The sequence below is a fragment of the Protomyctophum bolini genome (genome assembly GCF_963924005.1).
Source record: "Protomyctophum bolini genome assembly, chromosome: 6".
Lineage (NCBI taxonomy): Eukaryota > Metazoa > Chordata > Actinopteri > Myctophiformes > Myctophidae > Protomyctophum > Protomyctophum bolini.
This window is the reverse complement of record NC_137867.1, coordinates 48,771,680-48,791,503: the sequence shown is the minus strand read 5'-3', so window position 1 is coordinate 48,791,503 and position 19,824 is coordinate 48,771,680. Positions and strand designations below refer to the sequence as shown.

The following is a 19,824-nucleotide window of genomic DNA, read 5'->3' as shown; positions in this document are numbered from 1 at the left end:
ATCCTCGGGTCTAAATGTGGTTAATTGAGTGTCTGCGAGGAAGGGAATCTCATTATGTATTTCCTAATACGCTTCAACGAACTCAAAAAACCACTTTGGCGAGAGTGCTGTGCCAGTCGTATACTGTACATGTACATAAAGAATCTATTATGACCAGTGGCGTGCACAGACCTTTAGAGGGGCAGGTGCTCAAATGGGGGGAAAAAAGGGCACCTTGTGCAGCGCGTGGAACCGGCTGGTTGCCTTAACCCATTTTGGGGCGGTAATACCCATTTTGGTGTTAGCATTATGCTATGCTTTAGCTATTGAAAGATAGCAGATCTACAGTGGCACGCTACGAGCTTGTATAGGTCTGCTATTTTTTTTTTGACATCGAAGAACCACTGACATAGAAACATATAGCTTCAGATTGTGGGGGCCTAAAAAATATAGTAGAAGCGTTTTTATCAAGAATTGATCAATGTCACCATATGGTCCACACAATACACATTAAGAAAGAAATGCCAAAAGGGCTCTCTAGCACCCCCTAGTGTATATCTGTGCACGCCTACTATGCTCATTTCTATGTGTGTCCTGACCACGCCAGAATGGCAACATATTTTAGTGCGCCCATAGCTCAAAGGGAAAGAACACTCATGTTATTCTTTTTATGATGTTTGGATTAGGTTTAGGATTTAAGCACAAATGTAGAGAGAGAGAGTTATTTAGAGAGATGCAGTTCACACACAGATGCTAGGCTCATTGTCTGCCTGCTATCCTAGCTTCTTCGAGACACTTGAGAGACATTTTTCCCCTCCGCTCTTTGCTTCCTGCTTGTTTGTGTGTGTGTGTGTGTGTGTGTGTGTGTGTGTGTGTGTGTGTGTGTGTGTGTGTGCGTGCGTGCGTGTGTGAGGATTATGGGGTTGTCCAAGTATAAAGCAAAGCAGCTTGCAACATACTGTTCAATCTCCATCCATTATAGTAAGTAGCCTTGCCGAGCCATGAGGCCCATAGGGGCAGGAGCCTATCTCCTGTTTCTGTAGCCATGAGGCCCATAGGGGGCAGGAGCCTATCTCCTGTTTCTGTAGCCATGAGGCCCATAGGGGCAGGAGCCTATCTCCTGTTTCTGTAGCCATGAGGCCCATAGGGGCAGGAGCCTATCTCCTGTTTCTGTAGCCATGAGGCCCATAGGGGCTGGAGCCTATCTCCTGTTTCTGTAGCCATGAGGCCCATAGGGGCTGGAGCCTATCTCCTGTTTCTGTAGCCATGAGGCAGCTTGATGTACAAGGACACCCCCTGGACATGGCGCTAGGGACTGACCCCCCAATCCAACCCTTGATGCTGAGTGTCAAGCAGGGAGGCACTGGGTCCCATTTTTACAGTCTTTGGTATGACCCGGGCGGGGATCGAACCCCGACCTCCCAGTCTCAGGGCGGACACTCTAACCACAAGGCCACTGTGGTTACCACTCAGTCTATTTGGAGGAGAAGGTGCTTTTTGTACCCATTATTTTCTTACGGTGTTAATGGCGGTAATAGAGCACCGAAGTCTGACGTCACTTTCAGTAGAGGGCGTCAGTCCCCAGGTTCATGTATTTGTTTAGTTGCATTGAAATCCCCATTGAGGCAATTTTAGATGGCCTCATATAACAACTGTGTTTGAAAAATAAACATGTCACCCCGGCCGCTTCACTCATATGGATATGAAGAATCAACTGACTGAGAGAAAACGCTAATGTTACTGCTGCTGAATTAGTTATACATTTTCACTAGAAGCAGACTGTATCATATATGAGTGACTGACTGTTGCAAACGATACAGAGACACCTCCCTGACAATAACGCAGAGACAGCTTGTTTATTTTTGGACCACAACGCTTATAGTAGACGATATTAAGATCACCCCATGTTATTCTCCATAGAGAAATTACTTCCGCCAACCAGGGTAATCGTCAGGATGAGCGAGTTACGTCAGGACTTCGGTGCTCTATATGACAGACTATGAAGTGACCAATGTTGTGTGAATAAGTAAATGTGTTATGGCTATATATTATTCTTTACATTTGGGGCTTGTTTGGACTGAGACGCATGATGTTTCGAGTGTGTGGGATATGAAAAGCAACTGAAAAATATGTGTGCCCTTGATAATGTATTTTATAAATGTGGACTCTAAATGTTTATGTGTGTGTGTGTGTGTGTGTGTGCGCGTGTGCGTGTGCGTGTGCGTGTGCGTGTGCGTGTGCGTGTGCGTGTGCGTGTGTGTGTGTGTGTGTGTGCGTGCGTGCGTGCGTGTGTGTCTGTGTCTGTGTGTGCGTGTGTGTGTGTGTGTGTGTGCGTGCGTCTGTGCGTGCGTGCGGTCCAGGTATCGACGGTCCTCTCCAGGTCCAGGTGAAGGGCGTGACCGACTCCTCGGCGCTAGTGTCCTGGTCTCCGCCCGTGGCCCAGGTGGACGGCGTCACCGTGTCCTACCGCCCCCTGGTGGCCGACAGCAACACTACCACCGGGACGCACCCACCCGCTGCAGACCACGGTGAGGATATTGGGTTGGGATTCATCACTAGAGTTTAGTTTCAGTTCGGTTTGATCTCATCGCAAAGCCTATGGGCTATAGTTCCAAACATTGGAACTATCCCATTGAGACAAAGCGGGGTGCTATAGTTCCAAACATTGGAACTATCCCATTGAGACAAAGCGGGGTGCTATGGGCTATAGTTCCAAACATTGGAACTATCCCATTGAGACAAAGCGGGGTGCTATGGGCTATAGTTCCAAACATTGGAACTATCCCATTGAGACAAAGCAGGGTGCTATGGGCTATAGTTCCAAACATTGGAACTATCCCATTGAGACAAAGCGGGGTGCCTATGGGCTATAGTTCCAAACATTGGAACTATCCCATTGAGACAAAGCGGGGTGCTATGGACTATAGTTCCAAACATTGGAACTATCCCATTGAGACAAAGCGGGTGCCTAGAGCGTCCCTCCCCCTTTCAGAACGACGAGTGGCCCAGGAAACTAATATCAATGCATTTTGCCCATAGGCTTTTATTAAAGTATTTATTTAAAGACGGTTACGCCGCGGACAAAGCCAACTCGGATCGTGACAATGATTTGTCACGATCCGAGTTGGGCCGATCAAATAATCTATAAGAAGAAAAACAAAACAAATAGTGTTTTGTCTCCTGCCTTTATTTTCTTCTTTCTAATGATTTGATCGGCCCAAAATATTGTGTTCATTGTCATGATTTGTCACGAGCCGAGTTGGCTTTGTCCGCGGTGTAACCGTCTTTAAATAAATACCTTAGGAAAATATGGGCAAAATGCATTGGGATTCATTTCCTGGGCCACTGGTCGTTCTGAAAGGGGGAGGGTCTGCGACGTGATGTGCAGGATGGGAGTTGTCTGCAATGATTTTATTTGCCTTCCTATTTATTCTGGTGGAATAGAGTGAGGAAAGTGTAGGGAGGCTCTACATCCTATGTTTTTTGATGCACGACGTACTACTCTTTCCAGCTTTGATTTGTCTTGAGAGGTTGTGTGACCAAACCAGACAAGCATGGAGAAGGTGAGAACACTTTCAATAGTGGCCCTATAGAAGTGAGTCATGGCTGCTTGGCTGACTTTAAACTTCTTAAAGGCTCATACATAGTCTGGATTTTCGGTGGTGGGGTGACCACCGAACTACAACATGACGTCACTGAGCCGCGGTGAAGAGCAAACCACCGCCACCGCTCCAGCCCTTCTCTCTGTTTTTACTCACCACCGCTCAACGTTATTTCAGCTCCGGTGGTCACCTCACCACCGCAAAACCAGACTATGCCGCAGGAAATATAGACACTGGGTGTGATTTGCTTAGTATGAGACTGGTGTTATAAGATCCCATGATAAGGATTCATGGATGGTGGTCCCGAGGAACCGGAGTTAACGAAACGAAAATGTTTTTTTCCTTATACTTTTAGTTCATAACGTCTATAATAACCTTTCTTCAGACACCACCAACACCAGCACCACCACCTCTGTAGAGCTGTCCTCCTCGGACTCTCAGTACAGCCTGGAGGGTCTGGACCCAGACACCCAGTACCAGGTCACCCTGACCTCCAGGAGAGGCAACGAGACCAGCCGGCCCGTCGCCCACACCTTCACCACCGGTGAGTACAGCCCCCTTCACACCTTCACCACCTTCACACCTTCACCAGGGTGAGTACAGCCCCTTCGCACCCTGTCACCTTAAGAGGAGCCCTCGTACAAGGTTTCTTTGACTATGCATGCACCTCTTGGTACCACAGCACCTCAAAGGCCCTTAAAACGAGGCTCCAGAGTAGACCTCCCAAAACAAACTGGTCAGGCTCCTACTTGGCCTCACCCCCCGAACCCACCTCACCCCTGCCCACTTTGACAGGCTGGGATGGCTTAGGGTCGACGACAGAGTAGCCTACACTACAGCATCTTGCAATGGGTCTGGTCCACAAGATTCGATACACCACCAAGATACGTGCATGTAACTTTGTAAATACTTCCTTAACCCATTCTGACCTGAGATCAGATTCATACGAGGTTTCCACGGGACACACACTGGTCTGATGAACCCATTCTGACCTGAGATCAGATTCTAAAAATGTCAGTCGTTCTTCAAATTTTTCAAAAATAGCAGACCTACAAGCTCGTATCGCGCCACTCGGTGGCGCGATATGAGCTTGTAGATCTGCTATTTTTCAATAGCTAAAGCATAACATGATGCTGACACCAAAATGGGTGCCCGGTCAGAATGGGTTAATGTAAACGAAGTCCACACCCACAACACCAGAGGGAGTGCAACAAACCATGTGCAACCCAGATTCGGCACAAACAAGGGAATAAATTGTTTTCGCTCCTATGCCACCAAAATGTGGAACGCCCTACCAACAGTCATTAAGACATGCGGATCCCTTGACTCCTTCAAAACCGCTCTCAAAGGGCAACTACGGACGGCTGCAATTCGAAACTGGCCCCCGTAAAATCTGAATCCCCCCCCCCCTTTTCCCCCTCACTGTATATGTTTATTTTCCCTTTTTGCTTCCTTTATGATGAATTCATGTTCTGTTCTTTAACTACATAGAAGTGTCTATTTGTACGTCTCTAAATGTTTTGATGAATTGAACACGGTGGACCCTGTTGTAAACAAGTGTAATGCTTAATTGGGTCGACAAACAGTAATAACGCGGTGTCTCTACAGACCTGGACGCCCCCAGGGACCTGCGCGTGGTCTCCCAGACGGACGACAGCGCCACCTTGTGGTGGAGCAACAGCGTGGCGCAGGTCGACGCCTACCGTCTGAAGTACAACCAGGTCTCCGGAGGAGGAGACCACGGCGAGGAGATGGTCCTCGCCGGACCGGGGGAGGTCACGGAGGTCACTGTGACCGGTGAGTCAACGCACGCACGCACCGCCAACCTGGGGAGAGCAACGGACTGACCTCATGCTTCCTTCCATGCGTGAGGAGTCCAAGGTGCTTCTTTCCACCTGACAGGGAGGGAGTTTCCCCTGGTTGGACTTAGTGCGTGGAAGGAACACGTTACTCCGACCAGTTCCTTTCCCCTCCATCAGTAATGTTCCCATTCTGGGCGTGAACCCCTTTTGGTGTTTTAAGCATTATGTTGTACTTTAGCTATTGAAAAATAGCAGAGCTACAAGCTCGTAGTGCGGCACCAAGTGCCGCGCTACGAGCTTGTAGGTCTTCTTTTAGGTAGCTTGTAGGTATTCTTTTAAATCATGAAAATGTGGCGCAAATATTTGAATAATATTCTTTCAGAGCGAACGTCTTTTGCTTCCTTTGTTTCCTTGACATGAATATGTTTGAGAAGCACTGACATACATAATAGAAACATAGGGTTTTTCAGAAAACTGTCAGGATTCAGAAGACTTTTATTTTTAAATTTCGACGTCCATGAATGGGTTAAGAGTTGTTCCCCTCCTGTGTGTCTAAATACAGGACTAATACCAGGCACGGAGTACGGGATCGGAGTGACGGCCGTGAAGAACGAGAGAGAGAGTCTACCCGCTACTACCAACACAGAGACCGGTGAGAGAGAAAACCCGGAGAAAACAGATTGACAGATTGTCTTCGTCTCATTGGCCAGCCAGGGGATCCTTTTAAACGTGTCATAACGGTCGTTATCGACAGTATATATCGGCGGCGAGTGGCAGTGCTGCGTGCGTGAAACAACAGCAGATTTACAATCTCACAACTACCTCGCAGTGCAGCATGTCGTGAGCTTGTAAATCAGTGCATTATAAAACAACACACGCCCGTATCGTTCTACGGGCTGTCGTTGTTGTAGAACACATGGTTTAGCCTCGCTGGTGTTTTAGCCAAATGTCGTTAAACACACACCGTCTGTCAGTCCAGATTCCTCAAGAGCTTAGGATGAATTATGTGCTTGTTTTGTTTTCTTAAACTAGTCTATGGCCCATGTTTTGGATTCATTATAACCACATTATGAACCCTAAAGCGACATCATTATAACCACATTATGAACCCTAAAGCGACATCATTATAACCACATTATGAACCCTAAAGCGACATCATTATAACCACATTATGAACCCTAAAGCGACATCATTATAACCACATTATGAACCCTAAAGCGACATCATTATAACCACATTATGAACCCTAAAGCGACATCATTATGACCACATTATGAACCCTAAAGCGACATCATTATAACCACATTATGAACCCTAAAGCGACATCATTATAACCACATTATGAACCCTAAAGCGACATCATTATAACCACATTGATATGAACCCTAAAGCGACATCATTATAACCACATTATGAACCCTAAAGCGACATCATTATAACCACATTATGAACCCTAAAGCGACATCATTATAACCACATTATGAACCCTAAAGCGTCATCATTATAACCACATTATGAACCCTAAAGCGACATCATTATAACCACATTATGAACCCTAAAGCGACATCATTATAACCACATTATGAACCCTAAAGCGACATCATTATAACCACATTATGAACCCTAAAGTGACATCATTATAACCACATTATGAACCCTAAAGCGACATCATTATAACCACATTATGAACCCTAAAGCGACATCATTATAACCACATTATGAACCCTAAAGCGACATCATTATAACCACATTATGAACCCTAAAGCGTCATCATTATAACCACATTATGAACCCTAAAGCGACATCATTATAACCACATTATGAACCCTAAAGCGACATCATTATAACCACATTATGAACCCTAAAGCGACATCATTATAACCACATTATGAACCCTAAAGCGACATCATTATAACCACATTATGAACCCTAAAGTGACATCATTATAACCACATTATGAACCCTAAAGCGACATCATTATAACCACATTATGAACCCTAAAGCGACATCATTATAACCACATTATGAACCCTAAAGCGACATCATTATAACCACATTATGAACCCTAAAGCGTCATCATTATAACCACATTATGAACCCTAAAGCGACATCATTATAACCACATTATGAACCCTAAAGCGACATCATTATAACCACATTATGAACCCTAAAGCGACATCATTATAACCACATTATGAACCCTAAAGCGACATCATTATAACCACATTATGAACCCTAAAGCGACATCATTATAACCACATTATGAACCCTAAAGCGACATCATTATAACCACATTATGAACCCTAAAGCGACATCATTATAACCACATTATGAACCCTAAAGCGACATCATTATAACCACATTGATATGAACCCTAAAGCGACATCATTTTAACCACATTATGAACCCTAAAGCGACATCATTATAACCACATTCTGAACCCTAAAGCGACATCATTATAACCACATTATGAACCCTAAAGCGACATCATTATAACCACATTATGAACCCTAAAGCGACATCATTATAACCACATTATGAACCCTAAAGCGACATCATTATAACCACATTATGAACCCTAAAGCGACATCATTATAACCACATTATGGAACCCTAAAGCGACATCATTATAACCACATTATATGAACCCTAAAGCGACATCATTATAACCACATTATGAACCCTAAAGCGACATCATTATAACCACATTATGAACCCTAAAGCAACATCATTATAACCACATTATGGAACCCTAAAGCGACATCATTATAACCACATTATATGAACCCTAAAGCGACATCATTATAACCACATTATGAACCCTAAAGCGACATCATTATAACCACATTATGAACCCTAAAGCGACATCATTATAACCACATTATGAACCCTAAAGCGACATCATTATAACCACATTATATGAACCCTAAAGCGACATCATTATGACCACATTATGAACCCTAAAGTGACATCATTATGACCACATTATGAACCCTAAAGCGACATCATTATAACCACATTATGAACCCTAAAGCGACATCATTATAACCACATTATGAACCCTAAAGCGACATCATTATAACCACATTATGAACCCTAAAGCGACATCATTATAACCACATTATGAACCCTAAAGCGACATCATTATAACCACATTATGAACCCTAAAGCGACATCATTATGACCACATTATGAACCCTAAAGCGACATCATTATGACCACATTATGAACCCTAAAGCGACATCATTATAACCACATTATGAACCCTAAAGCGACATCATTATAACCACATTATGAACCCTAAAGCGACATCATTATGACCACATTATGAACCCGACATCATTATAACCACATTATGAACCCTAAAGCGACATCATTATAACCACATTATGAACCCTAAAGCGACATCATTATAACCACATTATGAACCCTAAAGCAACATCATTATAACCACATTATGGAACCCTAAAGCGACATCATTATAACCACATTATATGAACCCTAAAGCGACATCATTATAACCACATTATGAACCCTAAAGCGACATCATTATAACCACATTATATGAACCCTAAAGCGACATCATTATAACCACATTATGAACCCTAAAGCGACATCATTATAACCACATTATGAACCCTAAAGCAACATCATTATAACCACATTATGGAACCCTAAAGCGACATCATTATAACCACATTATATGAACCCTAAAGCGACATCATTATAACCACATTATGAACCCTAAAGCGACATCATTATAACCACATTATGAACCCTAAAGCGACATCATTATAACCACATTATGAACCCTAAAGCGACATCATTATAACCACATTATATGAACCCTAAAGCGACATCATTATGACCACATTATGAACCCTAAAGTGACATCATTATGACCACATTATGAACCCTAAAGCGACATCATTATAACCACATTATGAACCCTAAAGCGACATCATTATAACCACATTATGAACCCTAAAGCGACATCATTATAACCACATTATGAACCCTAAAGCGACATCATTATAACCACATTATGAACCCTAAAGCGACATCATTATAACCACATTATGAACCCTAAAGCGACATCATTATGACCACATTATGAACCCTAAAGCGACATCATTATGACCACATTATGAACCCTAAAGCGACATCATTATAACCACATTATGAACCCTAAAGCGACATCATTATAACCACATTATGAACCCTAAAGCGACATCATTATGACCACATTATGAACCCGACATCATTATAACCACATTATGAACCCTAAAGCGACATCATTATAACCACATTATGAACCCTAAAGCGACATCATTATAACCACATTATGAACCCTAAAGCGACATCATTATAACCACATTATGAATCCTAAAGCGACATCATTATAACCACATTATGAACCCTAAAGCGACATCATTATAACCACATTATGAACCCTAAAGCGACATCATTATAACCACATTATGAACCCTAAAACGACATCATTATAACCACATTATGAACCCTAAAGCGACATCATTATAACCACATTATGAACCCTAAAGCGACATCATTATAACCACATTATGAACCCTAAAGCGACATCATTATAACCACATTATGAACTCTAAAGCGACATCATTATAACCACATTATGAACCCTAAAGCGACATCATTATAACCACATTATGAACCCTAAAGCGACATCATTATAACCACATTATGAACCCTAAAGCGACATCATTATAACCACATTATGAACCCTAAAGCGACATCATTATAACCACATTATGAACCCTAAAGCGACATCATTATAACCACATTATGAACCCTAAAGCGACATCATTATAACCACATTATGAACCCTAAAGCGACATCATTATAACCACATTATGAACCCTAAAGCGACATCATTATAACCACATTATGAACCCTAAAGCGACATCATTATAACCACATTATGAACCCTAAAGCGACATCATTATAACCACATTATGAACCCTAAAGCGACATCATTATAACCACATTATGAACCCTAAAGCGACATCATTATGACCACATTATGAACCCTAAAGCGACATCATTATAACCACATTATGAACCCTAAAGCGACATCATTATGACCACATTATGAACCCTAAAGCGACATCATTATGACCACATTATGAACCCTAAAGCGACATCATTATGACCACATTATGAACCCTAAAGCGACATCATTATGACCACATTATGAACCCGACATCATTATAACCACATTATGAACCCTAAAGCGACATCATTATAACAACATTATGAACCCTAAAGCGACATCATTATAACCACATTATATGAACCCTAAAGCGACATCATTATAACCACATTATGAACCCTAAAGCGACATCATTATAACCACATTATGAACCCTAAAGCGACATCATTATAACCACATTATGAACCCTAAAGCGACATCATTATAACCACATTATATGAACCCTAAAGCGACATCATTATGACCACATTATGAACCCTAAAGTGACATCATTATGACCACATTATGAACCCTAAAGCGACATCATTATAACCACATTATGAACCCTAAAGCGACATCATTATAACCACATTATGAACCCTAAAGCGACATCATTATAACCACATTATGAACCCTAAAGCGACATCATTATAACCACATTATGAACCCTAAAGCAACATCATTATAACCACATTATGAACCCTAAAGCGACATCATTATGACCACATTATGAACCCTAAAGCGACATCATTATGACCACATTATGAACCCTAAAGCGACATCATTATAACCACATTATGAACCCTAAAGCGACATCATTATAACCACATTATGAACCCTAAAGCGACATCATTATGACCACATTATGAACCCTAAAGCGACATCATTATAACCACATTATGAACCCTAAAGCGACATCATTATGACCACATTATGAACCCTAAAGCGACATCATTATGACCACATTATGAACCCTAAAGCGACATCATTATGACCACATTATGAACCCTAAAGCGACATCATTATGACCACATTATGAACCCGACATCATTATAACCACATTATGAACCCTAAAGCGACATCATTATAACCACATTATGAACCCTAAAGCGACATCATTATAACCACATTATGAACCCTAAAGCGACATCATTATAACCACATTATGAATCCTAAAGCGACATCATTATAACCACATTATGAACCCTAAAGCGACATCATTATAACCACATTATGAACCCTAAAGCGACATCATTATAACCACATTATGAACCCTAAAGCGACATCATTATAACCACATTATGAACCCTAAAGCGACATCATTATAACCACATTATGAACCCTAAAGCGACATCATTATAACCACATTATGAACCCTAAAGCGACATCATTATAACCACATTATGAACTCTAAAGCGACATCATTATAACCACATTATGAACCCTAAAGCGACATCATTATAACCACATTATGAACCCTAAAGCGACATCATTATAACCACATTATGAACCCTAAAGCGACATCATTATAACCACATTATGAACCCTAAAGCGACATCATTATAACCACATTATGAACCCTAACGCGACATCATTATAACCACATTATGAACCCTAAAGCGACATCATTATAACCACATTATGAACCCTAAAGCGACATCATTATAACCACATTATGAACCCTAAAGCGACATCATTATAACCACATTATGAACCCTAAAGCGACATCATTATAACCACATTATGAACCCTAAAGCGACATCATTATAACCACATTATGAACCCTAAAGCGACATCATTATAACCACATTATGAACCCTAAAGCGACATCATTATAACCACATTATGAACCCTAAAGCGACATCATTATAACCACATTATGAACCCTAAAGCGACATCATTATAACCACATTATGAACCCTAAAGCGACATCATTATAACCACATTATGAACCCTAAAGCGACATCATTATAACCACATTATGAACCCTAAAGCGACATCATTATAACCACATTATGAACCCTAAAGCGACATCATTATAACCACATTATGAACCCTAAAGCGACATCATTATAACCACATTATGAACCCTAAAGCGACATCATTATAACCACATTATGAACCCTAAAGCGACATCATTATAACCACATTATGAACCCTAAAGCGACATCATTATAACCACATTATGAACCCTAAAGCGACATCATTATAACCACATTATGAACCCTAAAGCGACATCATTATAACCACATTATGAACCCTAAAGCGACATCATTATAACCACATTATGAACCCTAAAGCGACATCATTATAACCACATTATGAACCCTAAAGCGACATCATTATAACCACATTATGAACCCTAAAGCGACATCATTATAACCACATTATGAACCCTAAAGCGACATCATTATAACCACATTATGAACCCTAAAGCGACATCATTATAACCACATTATGAACCCTAAAGCGACATCATTATAACCACATTATGAACCCTAAAGCGACATCATTATAACCACATTATGAACCCTAAAGCGACATCATTATAACCACATTATGAACCCTAAAGCGACATCATTATAACCACATTATGAACCCTAAAGCGACATCATTATAACCACATTATGAACCCTAAAGTGACATCATTATAACCACATTATGAACCCTAAAGCGACATCATTATAACCACATTATGAACCCTAAAGCGACATCATTATAACCACATTATGAACCCTAAAGCGACATCATTATAACCACATTATGAACCCTAAAGTGACATCATTATAACCACATTATGAACCCTAAAGCGACATCATTATAACCACATTATGAACCCTAAAGTGACATCATTATAACCACATTATGAACCCTAAAGTGACATCATTATAACCACATTATGAACCCTAAAGCGACATCATTATAACCACATTATGAACCCTAAAGTGACATCATTATAACCACATTATGAACCCTAAAGCGACATCATTATAACCACATTATGAACCCTAAAGCGACATCATTATAACCACATTATGAACCCTAAAGTGACATCATTATAACCACATTATGAACCCTAAAGTGACATCATTATAACCACATTATGAACCCTAAAGTGACATCATTATAACCACATTATGAACCCTAAAGCGACATCATTATAACCACATTATGAACCCTATAAAGCAACATCCCTATTCATTATAACCACACAATTTATTGATTGATTGATTGATTGATTGATTGATTGATTGATTGATTGAATATTTTAATAAGTATAGTCAAACACTTTGTCTCAAAAGTTTACGATGAGCCTTAATGTCGGGGAGCGCTGTGCGTCGCATCGTCCGACACGTACAGTATGCCCGCTATGCTAAAAGGATAACATGATAAATGGGGGCGTTTTCCCTATTGTGGTCCATGGACTCAGATTCAGATTCAGATTCAGATACCTTTATTTGCCATTTGTGTATATACACACACATAGGAATTTGTTTTGACATAAACATGAGTGCATTCGATTATTCTTTCACACAGATAGGCAGACATAAGACAACACCGTGCAGGGAGATGAATATAAAGTGCAGGGTTAATATACAGTAGTTCAGAGTGCCGGTGATTAAAGTGCCGGTGTCACTTATAGGAGGCATGGGGGTGGAAGGGGTTAAAGCCAGAGTCATTGAGCCTGAAGGCAGCTGAGGGGAAAAAAACTTTGTCCGTGGCGAGCTTTATTCGCAGCCTTCGGCTTTTAAAAAAAGGTAAAAGGGCAGGGGCTCGAGCCCCCTTTTGATGTCTATGTGTGCACACGTCCCTAACGTAACGCGGACCCCCCCCCCATGCAGAGCTGGACCCCCCCAGGGACCTGACGGTGAGCGACTCCACGGTGACCTCCCTGACGTTGGAGTGGCGCCGGCCTCGGGCCGACGGGATCAGCGGCTACCGGCTGGAGTCCGAGGCCCGGGGGGACGCCGGCGGCGGTGCCGGCGGCGGCCACGTCCTCCACATCCATCCGAACGCCACCGCGCACGTCCTGAGCGACCTGAGGCCCGGCGTGGAATACACCGTCCGCCTCACCGCCCAGCGGGGGGCCGCGAGCAGCCGGCCCGCCGTCGCCTCCGCCTCCACAGGTGGGTTTTACGTCCGTTACGTCCGTTACGTCCGTTACGTCCAGGGAGGTTTTGGTTATTACCCCATTCTGACCCGAGATCAGATTCATACGAGGTTTCCACTGGACACGCACTGTGTCTGATTAACCCATTCTGACCTGAGATCAGATTCATACGAGGTTTCCACTGCAGGACACACACTGTGTCTGATTAACCCATTCTGACCTGAGATCAGATTCATACGAGGTTTCCACTGCAGGACACACACTGTGTCTGATTGACCCATTCTGACCTGAGATCAGATTCATACGAGGTTTCCACTGCAGGACACGCACTGTGTCTGATTAACCCATTCTGACCCGAGATCAGATTCATACGAGGTTTCCACTGCAGGACACACACTGTGTCTGATTAACCCATTCTGACCTGAGATCAGATTCTAAAAATGTCAGTCGTTCTTCTTCGATTTTTCAAAAATAGCAGACCTACAAGCTCGTAGCGCGCCACCGAGTGGCGCGCTACGAGCTTGTAGATCTGCTATTTTTCAATAGCTAAAGCACGACATGATGCTGACACCAAAATGTGTTTCCGCCCCAAAATGGGTTAATGTTTCGGTTGGTCGTTATAATTTCATCTCAAAAACCACCCGCGGCGGCTTCTGTTTTCAAAGTTGAGACGCTCGTATAGAAGCCAACCATATGACACTAAATTGGCAGGCAAAGCAATCGCTGATGTTTTTCCCCTTAGAATTTCCACGAGAGGCTTTTCACGATCTTCAAACAGAAATGAGACACGGTTTCTATTTTTCCAGGTTGTACGGTTCCAATGACGCACCCCGGGGGATGCGCAGTGATTTATGAATAATACACGGAAAGAGATGGTTTTTTGGCATTTCATTTGCAGCACTATATAAGATTAGTATTAGGGCTGGGCAATATTTCAATATTGTATCACCAACTCCTTACGTTTTACAAAAAAATTGCAAATCTACAAGCTCACAATACGTTGTGAACTGTGAAAAACATTTATATTATCAATACAATATTGATATTGAGGTATTTGGTCTAAAATATTGCAATATTTCATGATGATTGTCCATTATTACCCAGCTCTAACCTAAATCATTTGTCTGTCTTGATGTGTGTGTGCCTTTTGTTGTGTTTCTTTGCATATAGCCTCTTTCACGTTTTATTTAGCTGCCTCTGACGTGCCAGGGCTAACCGGCTCGGAGGACCATGTCATTAGCTTCGTACGTTTAGATCCCACGTCCGACAGGTCGGCGGTCCTCTGGCCCAGCGTGCTTTCTGGTCTAGAGGGGCGGGTATTGTTTGTTTGTTTGTTTGTTTGTTTGTTTGTTTGTTTGTTTGTTCGTTTGTTCGTTTGTTCGTTCGTTCGTTTTACGCCCGACAGCAACGATATCACTTATCAAATGTAATGTTGTTCTGTGGGGGAAACAAAAGCCCTGACTAACTAATAACCCCCAAGAGTTTACAGTAATCCATGAATACAGAAACATTCCTCCCTCTCTCTCCTTTCCATTTCAAGGTTCAAGGTTATCTTTATTTGTCTCCCTTGGGAGAAATTTGTCTTGGAGACAGAGTCACAGCTGCATACAAATAACAGACATGTTCACATACGAAAAGAAAAAAACACCATGAAACACCCCAACATACACAAAACAGAGATATTGCACACATTCCCTTAATTGATAAAGTGCAACTATAGTCATTAAAGTGCATTCGTCAATCCCTGATTGAGCATTTTAGTTGACAGGTGGAACAAAAGAGTGTTTAAATCTATTATATACACATCGTGGAGTTCTATACCTCCTACCGGATGGCATTAGCTCGTACTCTCGGTACAGTACCGTACATGCAAGGGGTCAGATGCAATATTCCGAGCCTGTCTCACCACTGCTTGTTCAAAGATGGCCTGGGGAGTGATGGGTGGGGGGGGGGGGGGGGGGGGGTGGACATGCCCATGATCTTCCCAGACATGTTTGCTAGCCTATTTACTTGAGACTTGTATTTCACAGTTAGATTTCCCATCATGTCTCGATGTGTGTGTTCCCCCCCAGAGGAGCTGACCCCCGCGGTGGTGAACCTCACCGCCGGCGACATCACGTGGGACAGCCTCAACGTGTCCTGGGCCGCGCGGGACGGCGGCTTCGAGGCCTTCGTGGTGGAGGTGACCAACATGGAGGAGGGCTCGGCGGAGAGCCAGAACCTCACGCTGTCGGGCGACGCCTTCAGCCTGGTGCTGTCGCGCCTCAGCCCCAACACCAGCTACCTGGTGGGGCTGTACGGCGTGCACCAGGGCGCCATCCTGGAGCCCGTGTTCATTGAGGTCACCACAGGTATACACACACACACACACACACACACACACACACACACACCTCCTATTCGGGGTTTTTTTCCCCACTAGTGCCCAACAGTGTTGTTTTTATGGCAGCAAATTTATAGATTTTAGTTTTCGTCGTATAGTCTCTTAAATAGTTTGCATGGACCACGTGGACCAAAATCTAATTCCAGATTTTGGGTTCATTTAGTTTATTCACAAAATAACGAAGATAGCAGATATACAAGCTCACCCACTGCAGTCACTGCAGTGCATCGCTAAATGGGGATGCAAGGTGAGCTTGTAGATCAGCTGTTCTGGCAAAAAAATAATAAAGGAAGTAATAGACTACACTTGTTTTAAGTGATTAAAAAACATATCAACATGTCGCCCATTGTACACACACACACACACACACGCACACACACACACACACACCTACACACACACACACACACACACACACACACACACACACACACACACACACACACACACACACTGTGACCACATCTGAACTGCATGTCGGGGGGGAGACCGTGACGTAACAACCATCATACATCATGTCGTCTTCATGTGTGTCATTTGCAATGCTTTTCATCTTAACCAACATGCCATGATACATACATCACGTGTCACCTCTTATACCCCCCCCCCCCCCCAACTCCCTCCCCCCACCCCCCCTCCAGCCACCGTTGTGTCTAAAGCTGAGAGAGACAGTACACGTTTAGGGGTCCCAAAGGGCCCCCCAAAATGTCACTGACTGAACCAATCAACCAACCAACGGTGACCATCTCAAAATGGCAGTGCTTTATCACTATATACCTCCATCTGTCCCACCACCTCCCAAAGTGCATGACGCCCCAACGCCCCCCACCCCCCCTCCCCACCTCCTCCTCCCCCCCCCCCCCCCCCCCTGCGGTTTGACCTTTGCATCGTGGTGAGTTTTGATTGATTGATGTGCTGCAATGATCGCAAAACAAACAACAAAAAAACACAAAACCAAACAAGCCAATTAAACAAACAGCTGAGGCAGTGTTGTTGTCCATAATATCATTCTCATTCCATCCAAACCTTCATTCATTTCATTCAATGTTTCAATACTGGATTAACCTTTTTATTTATTTTTTATCATTTTGCCCGTTGTTGGTTATGTCTGCCTGAACTAAAATACTCACAGTATTGGAGTTTATGTCCTTGTACGCCGTTCCCGCGCGAATATTATCGGGTGTTTTTTGTCACGCGAGTATAGCCTATACTGTCGCAGGATCGCTAGGTCCGGCGATGCGTCGGCCCTGTGTGGGCGAACCGCGACTACACCGTGTGCCCATATATGGAGATCCCTGATGACGTCACGTGACGTCACAAGGCATTTCCGTATATATATGGAGGCGTGGCCAACGGACCAACGGGAAATGCACGTTTTCATAGTAAATGCGACCTACAGTAGCAACAGTATTATCCCCATGTGTAATGAAAGTCCTTATAGGTTGCATATCATTAAATCCTTGTATCATTGAGGTTAAATAGGTAAGCAAGTAAGCAAGTAAGTAAGCAAGTAAGCAAGTAAGCAAGTAAGCAAGTAATCAAGTAAGCAAGTAAGCAAGCAAGTACCGTAAGTAAGCAAGTAAGCAAGCAAGTAAGTAAGTAAGTAAGCAAGTAAGCAAGTAAGTAAGCAAGTAAGTAAGCAAGTAAGCAAGTAAGCAAGTAAGTAAGCAAGTAAGCAAGTAAGTAAGTAAGTAAGTAAGTAAGTAAGCAAGTAAGTAAGTAAGTAAGCAAGTAAGCAAGCAAGTAAGTAAGCAAGTAAGCAAGCAAGTAAGTAAGTAAGTAAGCAAGTAAGCAAGTAAGTAAGCAAGTAAGCAAGCATGTAAGTAAGTAAGTAAGTAAGCAAGTAAGCAAGTAAGCAAGTAAGCAAGCAAGTAAGTAAGTAAGTAAGTAAGCAAGTAGGCAAGTAAGTAAGTAAGTAAGTAAGTAAGCAAGTAATCAAGTAAGTAAGTAAGCAAGTAAGCAAGCAAGTAAGCAAGTAAGTAAGCAAGTAAGCAAGCAAGTAAGTAAGCAAGTAACTAAATGAAGCCCATCACACACCGTCTGCGACCGTCTGCGGCGCGACGCGTTGCCGCGTGGCGCCGCCTGGAACATAGAACTGTGTTCTATCGGCGCGCCGGGCGACGCGGCGCGGCGCGCCGGACGGAGCCGGTGTGCGATAGGTTCATTGAAAATAATGGAGGCCGCGCGGCGGACGCAGCCGGTGTGTGGTGGGCTTAACTAAGTGAGCGAGCGAAATAAACATTTCAGGGTATCTCGTTGAATCCAGGCTTGTACTTTGACCTGCATGTGCATGTAATACATCTACAGGAATGTGACGTTCTCACAGCATGGGGGTGGGGTGGGGGGTTGTTTTTAGTCCTGGTGTTTCAACATGATGTCAAATAATTCCCTAACCTCTTGCTTGTTGATTACGATGACGTCGTTCCTAAACGGGCCCTCCGGGTGCATGTTGTTGTTGTATGGAATGGTTCTTCTGACTCACTCACCGTTATCTCTGGCAGCCCCGGCATAGAGAGGATATATAGCAACGTGTTTACACATACACCCGCACAACACGTCATTACACTGACCACTCACAACACGTCATTACACTGACCACTCACAACACGTCATTACACTGACCACTCACAACACGTCATTACACTGACCACTCACAACACGTCATTACACTGACCACTCACAACACGTCATTACACTGACCACTCACAACACGTCATTACACTGACCACTCACAACACGTCATTACACTGACCACTCACAACACGTCATTACACTGACCACTCACAACACGTCATTACACTGACCACTCACAACACGTCATTACATTAACCACTCACAACACGTCATTACACTGACCACTCACAACACGTCATTACATTAACCACTCACAACACGTCATTACACTGACCACTCACAACACGTCATTACACTGACCACTC

General features: G+C 43.0%; 1 protein-coding gene across 1 annotated transcript in view; it reads left to right on the top strand.

Moving 5' to 3' along the window:
- The window catches only part of LOC308317076 (tenascin-like), a gene marked incomplete at its 5' end in the record, with an annotated part of 105,910 nt that overhangs the window by 46,831 nt on the left and 39,255 nt on the right, over window positions 1-19,824 (top strand). The window contains 6 exons of the mRNA XM_080765868.1: window positions 2,340-2,507; window positions 3,967-4,125; window positions 5,190-5,378; window positions 5,946-6,035; window positions 14,234-14,518; window positions 16,575-16,853. Of these exons, the coding sequence (XP_080621994.1) occupies window positions 2,340-2,507; window positions 3,967-4,125; window positions 5,190-5,378; window positions 5,946-6,035; window positions 14,234-14,518; window positions 16,575-16,853 (1,170 nt within the window). The remainder of the gene's footprint in view (window positions 1-2,339; window positions 2,508-3,966; window positions 4,126-5,189; window positions 5,379-5,945; window positions 6,036-14,233; window positions 14,519-16,574; window positions 16,854-19,824) is intronic.